The sequence below is a fragment of the Notolabrus celidotus genome, chromosome 22, assembly GCF_009762535.1.
Source record: "Notolabrus celidotus isolate fNotCel1 chromosome 22, fNotCel1.pri, whole genome shotgun sequence".
Lineage (NCBI taxonomy): Eukaryota > Metazoa > Chordata > Actinopteri > Labriformes > Labridae > Notolabrus > Notolabrus celidotus.
Genome location: NC_048293.1, coordinates 27,193,269 through 27,209,117, shown reverse-complemented (window position 1 = coordinate 27,209,117; position 15,849 = coordinate 27,193,269). Strand labels below are relative to the sequence as shown.

Below are 15,849 nucleotides of genomic sequence, written 5' to 3'. Positions count from 1 at the left end.
ACAAGACAAAACAACTTAAACAGGATCTCCTTTGTCATTTAGTCCTTTCAAAATAAAATTGCTAATATCTAAACTCAATTTATATATGACAAATAAAGAGTATCTTATATTATGTTTTATTACATTATTATTGTAACTACAACTCACGGTCATATAACATACCCATATTATTTTATTTATTGCTTAATCTGTCATTACCATAATCACAACATGTCAACCTGTCACTACTGAAACATCTTTAATACTCCCTGTAATTACTGCTATTTAATCTAAATTTATATTGTAACATTGTATATATCTAAATTGTATTCTAGCTTTATTTATCTATTATTTTTCTTATTTTATTTCATTGTATCTTATTTTACTTACTGAATCTTCTTCTTGATTGTACTTATGTCTGGGTTGCTTTAACAACTGAATTTCCCCCCCAGGGATCAATAAAGTAATATCTAATCTTATCTATATTATTCACTTATATATTATATTATATTGATTTTAGTTTTGGTTTTACTATTTTATTAATTTTAACTGTTTACCTTATTTTTTATCTATATTTTAATCTATTTATCTACTCAGTTTTATTGACATTTTTATCCTTAATTTTACTTTCAACTCTTATCCTTACTCTTTTCAATTAGTTTATTTTAACTATCTACATTCTTAATATTAATTTGATGCTTTAACTTATTTTAATCACACATATTTTATTGTTGGTGTGCATTAGTCTCTATTTTAAAAATGTAATATGTCTTCCCATTCATTTATTTCTGCTTCTTTCATGTTTTTGACTTGTATGAAAGGAGCTATATAAATAAAGCTTGATTGATTGATCCCTTCACTAAAAGCTAATCTTGTCCCTTTTTAAATGACACTGTGCCACTTTATCAGTCTGTAGATATTATATCTTTTTAAAGAAAATGACTTTATACATTGTATTTGAATGAAGTTAGGTTCTGATTGGTCCTTGTGTGCTTCATATAAAAATATCTAAACTAGCAGTATGATAGGAGTTATTACACTTCTCATCTTTGGTCCCTGCTGAACTATACATGCACTCAATGATTATTTCTCATTTATCTTATTGTGCCACGAGCTGGTCTCAGGCTGGAGCAATCACTCTAAAACCATTATACACCCTTTACAAACAATCACTGAAAACTCTGGATAAAAAACCAAGGAACTACCACCACTGTAAAATCATTACGAAATATAACTTAATGACCTTTGACAGTTTTCTTTGTTATGCAGATATGTGTCTGATGTATAAACTAATTCATGATCAGGCCCCACCACCACTTAAACAATGTGTTTTACTCTGCAGGAACAATCTTAGGCATCAGCAAGAGGAGACTGTTCAGCTTAACGTAGGAAGACTGCATTTGGACAGTCTGCATTTTCAGTCAGAGCAGCAAGACAATGGAACTCAATCCTGACTCACATTAGAGACTGTACAAGCCTCAGTGTTTTTAAAAGTACACAGAAATTATGGCTCAAGGAAAAACAATCATGTGATCACCTGAATGCATCAAATTAGAGACAATGAAATGTAATTTAAAATGTGTTGTTATCAGTGATGGACAGTGTTGAGTAGCCTATGTATTGTTCTAAATGCTAGTATGTTTTTTATCATTTGTATTGTACATTCGTTTACATCTTCCTGCACAGGGACCACAGAGGAAAATTAGCTAATAGCTAACTCTGGCTTGACAGTTTTTGTTTTGCATGGCCCCTGTCAAATAAACTAATAAATACAAATGTAAACAGCCTAACATGATGCTTTAAGGTCAAAGTTTCAGACACATATAAAGCAGCTTACGTCAGTTCGGGATGTTTGGACGATAGAAAAAGAAATGCATCAGGTCGTCTTCTTCCTTATCATCTTTATGAGACTGTTAACACAGGTTACACCTTTTTTAAAAGTAAACCTAAGACTTTCCTTTTTCTCTAGCTTTTAATTTGGAGTCATTTATATTTATCCCTGAAGTGCATTATTATAATAATTATTTAAACATTTATTTATCTTATTTAGTTTTTTATTTAACTTTAACTGATTGTTAATTTTGCTTTTTGCTCTTACTTATTTTATTAATTTAACTGTATTTATTTTATCTTATTTTTAAGTATTTTTTATTGTTTTACCATCTCTGTTGTTCTTTTATGAAGCAACAGTGGCTGCATGCTTATTTGTATGAAAGTTGAATTGAGGTTAAGACAAACATATGCTCATATTTACAACATGTAACACTCTGGTAAACACTCGGGTCTAGAACAGCGTTTATCTTTTATAGGTGAGGAGGCTGGAACTAGGACAACGGTTTCTACATTTGGTTTCTTCTTCATGAACACATGTAGCCTTCGCTGCCGTCACGTACAAACAGGAAACCATGAAGGTCAAACCTCAACAGAAACCTGCCGCCTGACATCTGTGAGCTACAGAAATATCTCTGACTGCACACGCTGTTTTCCTTCTGCTTGTTAGATATTCAAAAAAGATTTCTACGAATACATTTAAAAGTTTCAGAAAGAGTACAACCACAGGAATATTGGAATCTAAATAAAGAAAGAGGTATCTATACAAATATCAGAAATATGATTTGAGTTTGTTGATCATTACATCTTACATTTTTGTGACTTAAAGGAATTTGTTTTAATGTTTTAGTGACACTAAACCGAGGACACTAAAGAGCCCACATTGGTGTGGAACAGCCTACCGTTCCAGGTTAGAGCTGCACAGTCTGTGGATCACTTTAAAACACTCCTGAAAACCATCTTTTCTTCTTGGCGTTCAGTCCCAGCTAAACAAGAATCCTTGGCTCTTTATTTTTTTACTCTTTTATTTCCTAAATTGAGCTCTTACTATTCTTTTATTGTTTTTATTTATTGTTATATTGTGTTTGATTATATTGCATTTTAATATCTTTACAGCACTTTGGTCAACTGAGGTTGTTTTAAATGTGCTTTATAAATAAAGCTTGACTGGACTTGACTTGACTTGATCAACAGGCAGAGGTGAACAGTAGTTTTAGCAGTAGTCATAGCAGCAATGGTTACAAGAGTTAAAGTGAAGAGTGAAACAAATGATAAATGTAGTTTAACTGAACCGTGATAAGGTTTAACACGAGTGAGTGTTTTGAACAACGTCAGGAAAAGTCTAAACTGCCCAATAAATGAGAGTATTCTATTTTGGGATTTAGCATTTAACCTAATTTAAAAACATAATCAAAAGGTTAAAGATGTTTCTTTAATTCCAGTAAAATCTGGATTCATATTTTTATCAATTTCACCAAATAAAACCAACACACTCTTCACTTTTCAATCTGATCAATCAACTTAAAACAGAAAGAACACATTTTATTTTCAGGTGATGATGTATCTGAAGATTGTTTATTTTTAACAACCCACTGCACCACTGCTGACACACACACACACACACACACACACACACACACACACACACACACACACACACACACACACACATTAGAGGATGATACAAGGGCAGTTTGACTTTAAAGACACCGGTGCAGACTGCTTTGTTGACTTCTGAAAGGCAGAGAGTTTGTAGGTCTAACTAACACCAACATCTTAAAGGTAAAGTAATCAGTGTTGTGTTCTATCACTTTAACACTAACACTGCTGTAAGCGTAGGAGTCACACCCAGCAGCCAGGAGAGATCTTTTACAGCATTTTTCTATAGTTTCTATTGTTAGCCAGAAGTCAGCTGTCTTTAGTTGCAGCTCATCACTCAGCGCAGACTCGTCCCCATGTTTCTATTTTCTAAGAAAGCACAACACTTTGGATTCAGCTCCATGCATCCCATGACAGTGACTCATAAGTGAAGCAGTGTGTACTCAGAGTGTCTGATTTTAACTCCTGTGTCTCTTTTTACCTCGTATGTGGAAGAGAGTGCTTTTAGAGATGAGTCCACACTCAAGTACTTCCTGATCCTGCTGGTGCTTACAACTTTACTTGAGGCGTTTTAGCACCTTTCAGTATGTTGTTTTGTTTTCCCAGCACTTTACTGTACTATCATTAGTTTGTTTCCAAACCTTGAGTTTGATGTGGTGAAGTGATCGTCAGCAAAAACCTCAGTATACATCATAGACTGTATAAAATACGGCTGTAGTATCCTGTTTTGAGGCCAATCGTCGGCGGTAACCGTATTGCTGCTGTCGAACGATTGTGACGTAAAGAGGCGGGCTTTGAGCCTCCTCGCCAACAGCTACAGTGTTCCCACCTGTCAATCAAGTCAGCTGTGCCTCTCATTGGAAGACTTGTTTGTGATAGTTTTGGCTACATTTACCGTTCCTACTTTACTCTGCTAATCTGGTGCACTCTCTTCCTCTGTAGTTACTTATTTCTTCCTCTAGAGGGCGGTGTAAGTCCTGTGAATGACTGATTCACCTCTCAGTCCCTCACAGAGGTGCTTCACATTTAAACACCTTGAGTTTGGATGAACTCATGAACTCGTCATATGATTGTCATGTGATGAAACCAGCTAGAGATTGAGAATTATTTCAGTTTCATATCAAAGTTCTCACTCTACTCGTTAAACTATTTATTTTATGGGTTCAAATCAGCTCTAAACTCTGAAAAGTCAACGCTAAAAAACGAGTGAAAATCTGTATATTATTTGATTATATTGAACGTTAAGATTTAAACTAACTGCAGTGAGTGATGGCTGTGAAAATGTAACACTGGTTCAGCTTCCATGAGTTCATAAAGGAGTAGTAGAGACCACATTTGTTTTTGTATCAGGCTGTCAACATGTTTTATTTCTGCTGTAAAGTTCAGAATATTAAATGGGGCCTTATGAAGAATGACCCAAGTGGAGATTTGGGGAACTGTAACTCAACGCTTACATTCAATGAAAGTATGATTTGAATGAAAGTTTTATATGTGATCATGTTGTGGGGTTTGAGTGTAAATGTTAGAGGGAAAAGCCAAAACCCACTTCCTATTCCAGGTTCTTCCGAGCTGGACTGCTTCCGTCAGGCGTCAGGCTCAACACGGAGCTCCTGCACGGGGACACCGAGAGCTCTCTGCGTTGCTTCAAAGTGCAGCACCACATCCTTCCGGGCCTGATGGATACACAGTGAGGTTATTAAAATCAACATTAGTAGTTGAATAAAGCATGGAGCACTTCTCAGGAGGTGAAGAGATACTTGCCTTAGAAATGAGAGCTTTTTTATGCTGCAAGTCTTTGATGGTATCATTAAGGGAGTCAAGACTTTCCTGAAAGCACAAACAGATTTCTTTAGAAACCGGACAGAGACTGTGAGTGAGATTCAGTTCAATGAAGCACAAACAAACCCCGATTTGGTTCATGAGCTCCTGTACGGCGGTTTGGTCCATGTTAGAGGCAGAGATCACCAAGTCCAGCTGAGTCTGCGTGTCCTCCAGGCGCTCTGCCATGGAGCTTATCTTCCCCTCCAGCAGCTCGCCCTTCAGACCGGCGTTCTGCTGCGCCTCTTGAACACTCTGAGTGAATGTCTCGTACAGCTCGTCCCTCTCAAGCTGAAGCTGCGTGAAATGTGAGAAGGAAGGCATGAGCAGGAATACTCACAGGTACACAAAGCTGACAGCAACTCAAGACTGATTTATACTGCTGCGTCGCCCCTACGCAGCGGGAGCTGACGTGGACATGAGCACCACATACTTGTGCGTCGATGTGTCCGTGTCGCGCAGCAATTCTCCTCCGAAACACTTGAGGGCAGTGCGGTCGCCTGCTTCCGGCCCCGCTATGATCTCGGTTTACTTTTCCACAGAGATTCAGAGCGTGTTCTGTTAATCTACAGCTGATACATGTTGCTGTTTATCATACAGACATGATTACATGAAGAATAGAGAGGAGGAGATGAGATACACGGCCGATGAGCGGGATCCAGGAAGTGCTGTAAATGGGTCGTTGACAAATAAGCCTGAAAAAAGTTTGTTTTTTTAAGTATTTCCAGAATGGTTCCAATGCATATTTTTGTGTCTGGAATAAAGTCTTCTAACAAGGCTTGTTTGAACACATTACATTCTTTTTAATGTTTAAATAGTTTTTTTTTTTTTTTACCCTTTTCTTAACTTGAACACCCAAAAAGTGTCAGGTGGCGCAACCAGATATTTGTCAAAATATATGTCCTTACCTTTCATTTATTCTAACTGAAACTTGTAGTAAGTATCCCTTAGAGTGGTTACAGTGCTTTACACTTTTGTATTTTGTGAGTATATTTTTTATTTACAATATATTAGGATCTTTGCATTCTATTGGCCAGGTATAAAATATAATTTTTACAGTTGGTTGTACCACCTGACATGGAAAGTGTTACCGTCCACCTATAAGTTGATAAAAGCTTTTCTATTATTATTTAAGAGACATCTACAAACCTTTTAACTCAGCCATGACAATGAGTAGGGTCCTCTGAATGATTTCACATGTTGAAGTCCATTATAACTTCTTACTTTCAAAATAAAAGCTCCATGAGTACGGTGGTGCCACCCTGACATTTGAGAACAAAGTTTTTAATAACCTTAAGTGCCTTTAAACTGTTGATATTTATGAACTTATGTTTATTTCAAAGCTCTTATATGTAAAATCCTGCCATGGTGTTTTAATTTGAATTTATTTTTATTAAAATATATTTTTTATAGTGTTTTAAGTCAGTTCACTTGCTCGGACGGTTGCGCCACCTGACATTTTCAGGGTTTGAGATACTTCAAAATAAAATAAATCTCAATATTTGAATGTACTGAAATTGGTTTTATAGAATCAATTGATGTATGTCTTAAAAAAACTAATTATTTCAAAACAAAATAATGGATTCAGACACAAAAATATGCACGTCATGTCAATGACCTAAATGTGGGAAATACAATGCCGCCGAGCGGACCAATCACAGGGCTTGCGGTCCGCGTCGATTCTACAGGTAGTTACATTTTGGAGGAGGTGCCCGTCAGGTACGTGCGTAGGCCTCTGCGTCGGTACGGGAGCTACGCGCTACGCCGTTGATTGGATGCAGAAGTATAAATCAGCCTTCAGTCCTCTCTTTTACCTTGCTGAAGTTCTGTTTCAGTGCCTCATGTTTCTGTTTCAGTTCATGCAGCTCCTTGGTTCTGATCCTCTCAGTGTTGTTCTGCCAAAAACAGCATCACAGATTCACCTTGGGCCTTATTACAGAGCATATCGTAGCAGCAGACAGAACAGAAACAGTTTACTTTGTATTTAAATCAAGAAAAAAGAAAAAGTACCTCTGTCACGGTACGAAACTTCATTTTTCTTTCCATCGCAGTAACTTCAGTGTTGATTTTGGAGACGACCTCAGTGAGATGTTTGTTCTCCTCTAAAGCAGAAGCCATGCACTCCTTCGTCCTCACCACAGTGTCCTCTAACTCCTTCGTAGTCTTCTAAAAAAAGACAAACAGAGGAGGTTAAAACTGATCATCCACTCAAACTGTGGCAGGTGATACAGACCTTTTGAAGTTTTCTCTGGCAGCAGTGTGATCTTCTTACATGGATCGATTTGTCGAAATGGAAACTCTTCACGAGCGTATCAATCTCAGCGATGGCTTTGTTGTGGTCTTCTTTGAGATTGTTCACGTGGCAATTCCACTGATCCTGTCTCTCAATGATCTCCTTCCTCCTCCCCTTCTTCAGGTCTTGTTTCAGCAGCTCAATCTTCGTCTGATGCTTGGCTTTAGTGTCTACTCAAAGAGTTAAACAAAATCATTTCTGCTTTTATGTTTTTGACTCTGGGAGATGTTGAATTGAGCTCAAACTGCAATCAGCTGTTTACCCCGAAGCTGCTCCTGCAAGCGGTTCCTCGTTTCAGTCATGTCTTTGTCGTGTTTCTGTTGGGATCGCAAAAACTTCTACTGTGAAACATATCAGGGTACAGAGAGGCCTAAAATCCAAAGCTCTTTAAGTGACGGAGTAAAATACACTGAGCTACAAACCTGTTCAAGCTCCTTGATGAGGCTTTCAATGTCGAGTTCCTGCATGTTCGCCATGATGGTCCTCATTTCCTGATGAAGCCCAGACTCTAGTTGTTGTTGCTCTTCTTGAACAGCCTCAGTGGACACCAAAGCATCTGCCTTTAACTCAGCGATGGTGTTCTGATGCTCACACAGGACGTGCTTCATCTTCTGCTTGTACACCTGGGAGGAGAAAACAATCAGATACTCAAAAACAGTTCATGCACTAACTTCAGATGTGTAGCAGCAGAACATCATGTCTCAACCTCACCTTGATCTCTACTTGGTGGCGTCTCTCGTCCTCCTCTATGTCCCTCTGTACGTTTTTCAGCTCCGCTTTGGCCTCCTCCAGCTCTCTCTCTGTGTTCTCCCGAAACGTGTGGAGCTTGTCCCTTTCCAGCTGAAAGTAGTTCCTCTCCTCCCTCTCTCGATCCAGCTCCTCTCGAAGGCGCACTATGTGCTCCTGAATCTGATTCACAGCAACACATTTTAGTCTTTTGATATGTGATGACGTGAGAAGATTCTTAAAAACTATGAGAGGGGAAATCTGAGTTGACATTTGTTCACTCTGATTGATAGGAAAGACTTCTTGACTGAGAGACGAGATGCTGGACACAAACACGGACCACATGTCGGGCTTCAACAGGCTGCTTTCATAGTCAGCTGACCAGACTAAGCAACTAGGAAGTGTTCTTTGACCCAGTTGTTCTCAAAGTGGGGTCCTGGGACCCCTGGGGGTCCGCAAACTTTTGTTTAGTATTTTAATAAAACTTTTTTATTGTACAAATTAACAAAAAACTGCAAACATATCCACAGAACAGAACCAGAGGATGTGATTAGAGTTTGGGATAGGATTAGGGTTATGATTAGGGTTAGGATAAGGGTAAGGGTTAGGATAAGGGTTAGGGTTAGGGTTAGGATTAGGGTTAGGGTTAGGGTTAGGGTTAGGATTAGGGTTAGGGTTAGGATAAGGGTTAGGGTTAGGGTTAGGATTAGGGTTAGGGTTAGGGTTAGGATTAGGGTTAGGGTTAGGGTTAGGGTTAGGATTAGGGTTAGGGTTAGGGTTAAGGTTAGGATTAGGGTTAGGGTTAGGGTTAGGGTTAGGGTTAGGGTTAGGATTAGGGTTAGGGTTAGGGTTAGGGTTAGGATTAGGGTTAGGGTTAGGGTTAGGGTTAGGATTAGGGTTAGGGTTAGGGTTAGGATTAGGGTAAGGATTAGGGTTAGGATTAGGGTTAGGGTTAGGGTTAGGGTTAGGGTTAGGATTAGGGTTAGGGTTAGGGTTAGGATTAGGGTTAGGGTTAGGGTTAGGGTTAGGATTAGGGTTAGGATTAGGATTAGGGTTATGATTAGGGTTATGATTAGGGTTAGGGTTAGGGTTATAGTAAGGATTAGGGTTAGGGTTAGGGTTAGGGTTAGGATTAGGGTTAGGATTATGATTAGGGTTATGATTAGGGTTAGGGTTAGGGTTATAGTAAGGATTAGGGTTAGGGTTAGGGTTAGGGTTAGGATTAGGGTTAGTGTTAGGATTAGGGTTAGGGTTAGGGTTAGGGTTAGGGTAAGGATTAGGGTTAGGGTTAGGGTTAGGGTTAGGATTAGGATTAGGGTTGGGGTTAGGGTTAGGATTAGGGTTAGGGTTAGGGTTAGGGTTAGGATCAGGATTAGGGTTAGGGTTAGGATTAGGGTTAGGGTTAGGATTAGGGTTAGGGTTAGGGTTAGGTTTAGGATTAGGGTTAGGATTAGGGTTAGAACCAGAACTAAAGTTAAGCAAACAGAACCAGAACCGAACTCAAGCAAACAGAACCAGAACCAAACTCAAGCAAACAGAACCAGAACTGAACCAGAACCGAACCAGAACCGAACCAGAACCAGAACCAGAACCGAATCAGAACCGAACCAGAACCAGAACCGAACCAGAACCAGAACCAGAACCGAACCAGAACCGAAACAGAACCAGAACCGAACCAGAACCAAACTCAAGCAAACAGAACCAGAACCAAACTCAAGCAAACAGAACCTGAACCAAACTCGAGCAAACAGTACCAGAACCAAAATCAAGCAAACAGAACCAGAACTGAACCAGAACCGAACCAGAACCGAACCAGAACCGAACCAGAACCGAATCAGAACCAGAACCAGAACCAGAACCGAAACAGAACCAAACCAGAACCAGAACCGAACCAGAACCAAACTCAAGCAAACAGAACCAGAACCAAACTCAAGCAAACAGAACCTGAACCAAACTCGAGCAAACAGAACCAGAACCAAACTCAAGCAAACACAACCAGAACCAGAACCAAACTCAAGCAAACAGAACCAGAACCAAACTCGAGCAAACAGAACCAGAACTAGAACCAAATTCAAGCAAACAGAACCAGAACCAAAACCAAATTCAAGCAAACAGAACCAGAACCAAACTCGAGCAAAGAGAACCAGAACCAGAACCAAATTCAAGCAAACAGAACCAGAACCAAAACCAAATACAAGCAAACAGAACCAGAACCAGACTGGAGCAAACATTATTCTCTCTGAAGGAACAGATGTAGCCACGATACACAGCCTCCCCTCCATCACCTGTATCCTATATTCTCACATGTGATATAAATTTTCTGAGACACTGAATTTTGTTTTTTCGTGATCGGTAAGCCATAATCATCAAAATCACAATAAAAAGGCTTGAAATATGTCACTGTATATGAGTCATCATAATATATGAGTTTCACTTTCTGAAATGAGTGACTATTGAACTTTTTCAAGATATTCAAATTTTTTGAGCTGCACCTGTATATACAGTCTATGGCCCAGACACATCAGATGCATATATATGTGTGTAAACTTAAAGGTGCAGGTTAATCTACAGCTCAGGTTTGCAATGGTCTGTCCATCAATCTGGAATAGGTGTTTTATAAATAGATTGATCCAATGTTGAGTTCATGTGACCTTAAACATCACTTCATACTTTCAAACACATGTGACTTTCTGACCTGCTCTTTGGTCATCTCGTCCTTGTTGAGGCCGTCTATCAGTGTGGGGGTCTTCACCTTGGGAGGCTTCTTACTGGAGCCTTTTTTGGGGGGCTGTTTGACCAAAATAATACAAATAAAAGGTTATAACTGATTCTACTTTACTGCCCGGCTAGTTTGTCTTTACAAAAACATTGTAGGAGCATTAAACCCAGCCTGAGCTCCCTCTGAATGTGATGATAACACATGGAAATGAAATATTAAGGCTCCATGGAAACATGACAGATGAGTCAAAGGTCAAATGTCGTGTAAAAACCATACAAGCTAGCGCTAGCTGTTAGCTTAGTTGGACCCACAGATTAAAGGTTGTAATAAACATTATTTTCATTATTAATAATAATAAATATAAACTGTTTCTCTCACCATCTCTTATTTCACTCTGATAACCCGCAGTCAGGAGGAAATGAGTCTTTATGGTCAGTTTGGATGAAAGTTAGCGAAAGAAAGTCAGCTCCTGTGAGACGCTCAAAATGTTCCCATGGCAACACAAGCAAGCAGTTACTAAGTGACGTAATACTTCAAAGAACGGAAGGAACGAGTGTTTGAAAAAAAAAAAACTTTATTAAATTGTCTTCAGTTCACAACAAATATCAAACAAAGTACAAAAAAATTATTTATGCTCTTCTTCAGACATTACTTTAACATTCTTTAATTAAAATAAAGTTTCAATACAGCAGAATTTTCTCTTTACTTAAAATATCAGTGGTTTTATTATCTTTTTTTTTTATTATTGTTGGAAAAAAAAAAGAGAGATACAACTAAAATTATTAAAATTAAAATCAAAGTTATTATTGTTATTACCTTTATTTTTATTTTTGGAAAAACAGTTTGGTAGTTTCAACTGTGTGGATAGTTTTTGTTGTGTATAAAACTAAATGTAATCAATACTGTATTAGGACATTGAGATTGTGAAATCTTACAAGTACCTGGGTGTTCACCTGAACAATAAACTGGACTGGTCAGACAACTCAAATGCGCTGTACAAGAAGGGACAAAGCAGACTCTTTCTGCTCAGGAGACTCAGGTCTTATGGTGTGGAGGGGGCTCTAAGAGTAGAACAAAAATCTAATACTTCATCACTCATAATTTGTAAATTCTTGATGCAATGAAACTTTAAAATCTCTGGGTAGCCTCAGACAGCCATTATTCACTGAATGCACCAACTGTGTGTTTCCCACCACTAGGGGGGGACGACATACTTCAACAAATGAGACACTCATACCATGCTCTTTTCTGCAGAGTGAGCTGTGACATTGATCACTGACACCGCCCTCTTCTTTCTGCCGTGACAGTGACGAGCTCTCATGCTCACCATCAGTATTGACGACTCTTCAACAGAAAGCTCATGGTGGATCGTCTTCAACATGATGTTCATGCTCTTCCTAATTGGCTTCAGTCATCTTCCAACTATTGAGGGTGAGAAAAGGATGTTAAAGTGAATAAACTTGTTGTACAGTTTGTGACTCCAGTATCTAAAGTGTTCTATTTTTGTTCCACAGGTGACCCTCAGAGCAAAACTGTCAACCAAACACCTCCTTCTATAATCAAGAGGCTTCATGAATCTGTATCCAGTGAGATCAAATGCTCACACAACATTTCTAGTTATGATCGTATCCTCTGGTACAAACAAGACCAACATGGAGCTCTGAAGTTTCTGGGACATCTGAATACAATTTATGTAAATCTCGAGGAAGACGTGAAAGGGAAAATCAACTTTGATGGAGATGGACGGGATAAATCGAGTCTCACTGTTTCTAAGCTTTCATTAAGTGACAGTGGAGTGTATTTCTGTGCTGCCAGTCAGCACAGTGCTGCAGATTCCCTTTAAGTCAGTACAAAATCTCTCCTCAGTCTGTCTGCAGACACACGACACGTTCAGGCTCATGAACACCTGCAGCCTCCATCAAACAGAGCCTTTACAGATCTTATCAGCTGTTCGACCTCCTTTCAGGACACAAGTGACAACATCTACAGTTCCAACCTGCTGCCTTTTGCCACATGTCAATCCCCACTCTCTCTTCCCTACTTGATCCACCGTCCTGTCTCCAAGCATAGACATAAGTCGTAAAATACACACTAAAAATAAGCATTTTTTAAAAATATATATAAATATATAACACGGTTTTCTAGTTAAATATTCATGAAGAATAAAGTATGGTGGCCCTGAAGTCCAACTTTACACAGACTTCATGGTGCAAAAAAACATTCTGCTGAAAACAAAAAATATTACCCTAAATGAAAAAGTTATTTCTTAAAACACAAAAAACATTTCTAGAAATATATTTCAAAAAATAAAAATAAAAACTTTCTGAGAACCAAAAAATAATTCAAACATTTTAGAAAAAATCTATAGAAATTAGAATTTATTTTTAATGAAATGCAAAAAATAATAATACAGAAAAAAAAATTCTTAAGTGTTTTAAGAATTATTTCTTTTGTGAGACTTTTTAAAATATATTTTATATTACATAAATATTTCAACATTTTTTAAATGCTTTTTGGTTTGTTGAACTATTTTTTAATTTAATAATGTTACATTTGTTCAATATTTTGGGGGATTTATTAAATATTGTTGTTTTAAAAAATGTTTTGTTTTAAAAAATATTTTGGCTTTTGTTGATTTTATTTTATTTTTAAATTGTTTGTGTTCATGTAATTTTTGTATTTTATGTTTTTATGTTTCATGAAATGGTTTTGCTATTTATTTAAAGTCTCTAACATGGTCGTTAGATTTTTGAATAGTTGACCTCCAAGGCCACCGTAGTTAACATGAATCAAAAGTCAAAGCACATGGGACGATCAGAGACGCCTCTTTCTGGTCGAATACGATTGGCCGAGCACCAAAAAAGCATAACATATTAAATGTTGTACGATAACCTCTCATATTGACTGCAGGTCTCTCAATTGAATCAGATGAAAATAATCTGCAGCAGACTTTGTAATAGAAGTAAATGTTTCTGAACATGATCTGTAGATGATTCAGTGACTCTCCTCCCACCACACGGACCCACACTGACTCTGCTCTCTGAGATCACTCGGCTCTGAACTCGACCATGATCACAGCTGGTCTCCTCAGTCTCTCTGCAGCTCTGCTCTGTATTATAGGTACTCTACTTTATACGGCTGCACACTTCAAGGAGACTTCATGGAGATGTTAGATCTGTTAATGACGTGATTTTACCTTCCACAGGTGGAGTCCATGGAAGTGATGTGGACCAGGACCCTCTGTCGTGGGCGGCAGAGGGTCAGTCTGCCACACTCAACTGCAGTCACACGAAAGGTTCAAATTATTTCCAGATGTACTGGTTCAGACTGCGGCCCGGGGAGATGATGCAGCAGATAGTTCTCACCACCTTAATGCCACCACATCAGTACTGGACCGGCTTCAGTAAGGACAAATTTCCTGCCAAGAAGGACAAAGCTGAGACCGGATCTTTGACGGTGGAGAAGCTGGAGCCTTCAGACAGTGGAGTGTATTACTGTGCTGTGAGTCAACACAGTGATACAGGGGACTCAGACAGCTGCACAAATACCACACAGTTGAATAAATGAATGAAAGACCTCAGTGGTTTCATTATCTGTAGGGGGAGCTACAAACCTGTACACTAGGCTCAGGTTGAAGGTCTTCATTTGCTCTTTTCATAACACAGAGTTTTTGCCCCAGGGAGACAAAAGGTTCTGATGTGAAGTGTGATGAAAAATAAAAAAGCCTGTTGTTGTAATTTTTCAGTCGTATATATCTTCACATGTATGTCTGGAACAAACTGATGTTGAAAAAGCCTCACTCTTACACTGATGCCTCATCATGACCTGCAGAGTCAAATGAGATTATTAGACATCACATTATTTGTTTCTATGAATTTTAGTGTCTGCTCACCTTTTATAAGCTAACAAAGTTCACAAAGTTCAGTCGTTGAAACGTTACAGTTCATAATGTGACGTAGCTACGAATCAACACATCATCTCATCACTAAAAGTTGTCTGAACAAAGAAAAGTAGGATTAAAAAGAAGATCTGTGACACATCTTTACCACAGAGGGTGACGGTGCTCATGGGAAATGTAGTCTTCAACCAGGAAAGACACGACATGAAAACTCCTTACAGAGCCTTTAATTTTACTTCACTTTTCTTTACGTTTGTATTGATTTAGCACTTCCTATTTGATCATTACTTGGTGTTTTTTTGAGAGGATATCCTTAAAATGACGTAAACTGTAAAGGTGAATGGAATCTTGCATGTTTTAGGGATCGATTAGGATGTATATTAAAGATTATGATAGAGAGTTGTATTCAGCAGGATTAAATATTTGCCATTTCTTCACTTGATAAATGTCTCTCTCTTTTTAGCTACAGACAACTGCAGAAAATAAACATACTCAATAGAGGCGCCTTGAATCTAAACCTCTGTCTCCTCCCCTCTGAGCTGCTCTCATGTCACTTCAGTCTCACAGACACAGAGAGCGAGATCAGGACATCATGATGATCAGGATCACTCTGCTGCTGCTCAGCTTCTCTTGTAGGTTTCACTTCGAGCTGTAAAAGAATCACAGTCCGTCTTCATCTGTCTCTAATGTCTCACTGTCTTCTCTCTCTGCCTCCAGGTCGATCACTGAGCTATAAAGTCGATCAAGATCCTCCGTCAATCATAGGAAGTCCTAATGGCTCAACAAGTATCAGCTGCAATCATTCAGTCAGTACATTTCAAGTCATATTGTGGTACCAGCGGCCGATGGGCGACTCCAAGCTCCACCTCATTGGATATGTTCAGTTCAAAAACCCAGTCTATGAGGAGGAATTCAAACCACATTTCAAAATGACCGGAGATGGCTCGGTGAAATCTGAGCTCCAGGTCCTGAAGCTGAGACAGGCGG

General features: G+C 38.5%; 1 protein-coding gene and 1 gene segment (V, D, J or C); one reads left to right on the top strand and one right to left on the bottom strand.

The window, feature by feature from the left end:
* Positions 1 to 4,742: 4,742 nt before the first annotated feature.
* Positions 4,743 to 11,472, bottom strand: LOC117805974 (dynein regulatory complex subunit 4-like). Its single transcript, XM_034674637.1, has 11 exons — positions 11,343 to 11,472; positions 10,941 to 11,033; positions 8,231 to 8,428; positions 7,942 to 8,142; positions 7,782 to 7,836; positions 7,499 to 7,689; positions 7,237 to 7,392; positions 7,041 to 7,121; positions 5,314 to 5,523; positions 5,170 to 5,235; positions 4,743 to 5,081 (listed from the first exon to the last, which is right to left on the bottom strand). The coding sequence occupies exons 1-11, from the start codon at positions 11,343 to 11,345 to the stop codon at positions 4,992 to 4,994; spliced, it is 1,344 nt and encodes a 447-aa protein (XP_034530528.1). The 5' UTR covers positions 11,346 to 11,472; the 3' UTR covers positions 4,743 to 4,991.
* Positions 11,473 to 13,880: 2,408 nt separating this feature from the next.
* On the top strand, positions 13,881 to 14,717 carry LOC117805984. The segment is given in 2 exon segments: positions 13,881 to 14,084; positions 14,170 to 14,717. Coding segments are annotated over 2 exon segments (414 nt in total).
* Positions 14,718 to 15,849: the final 1,132 nt, after the last annotated feature.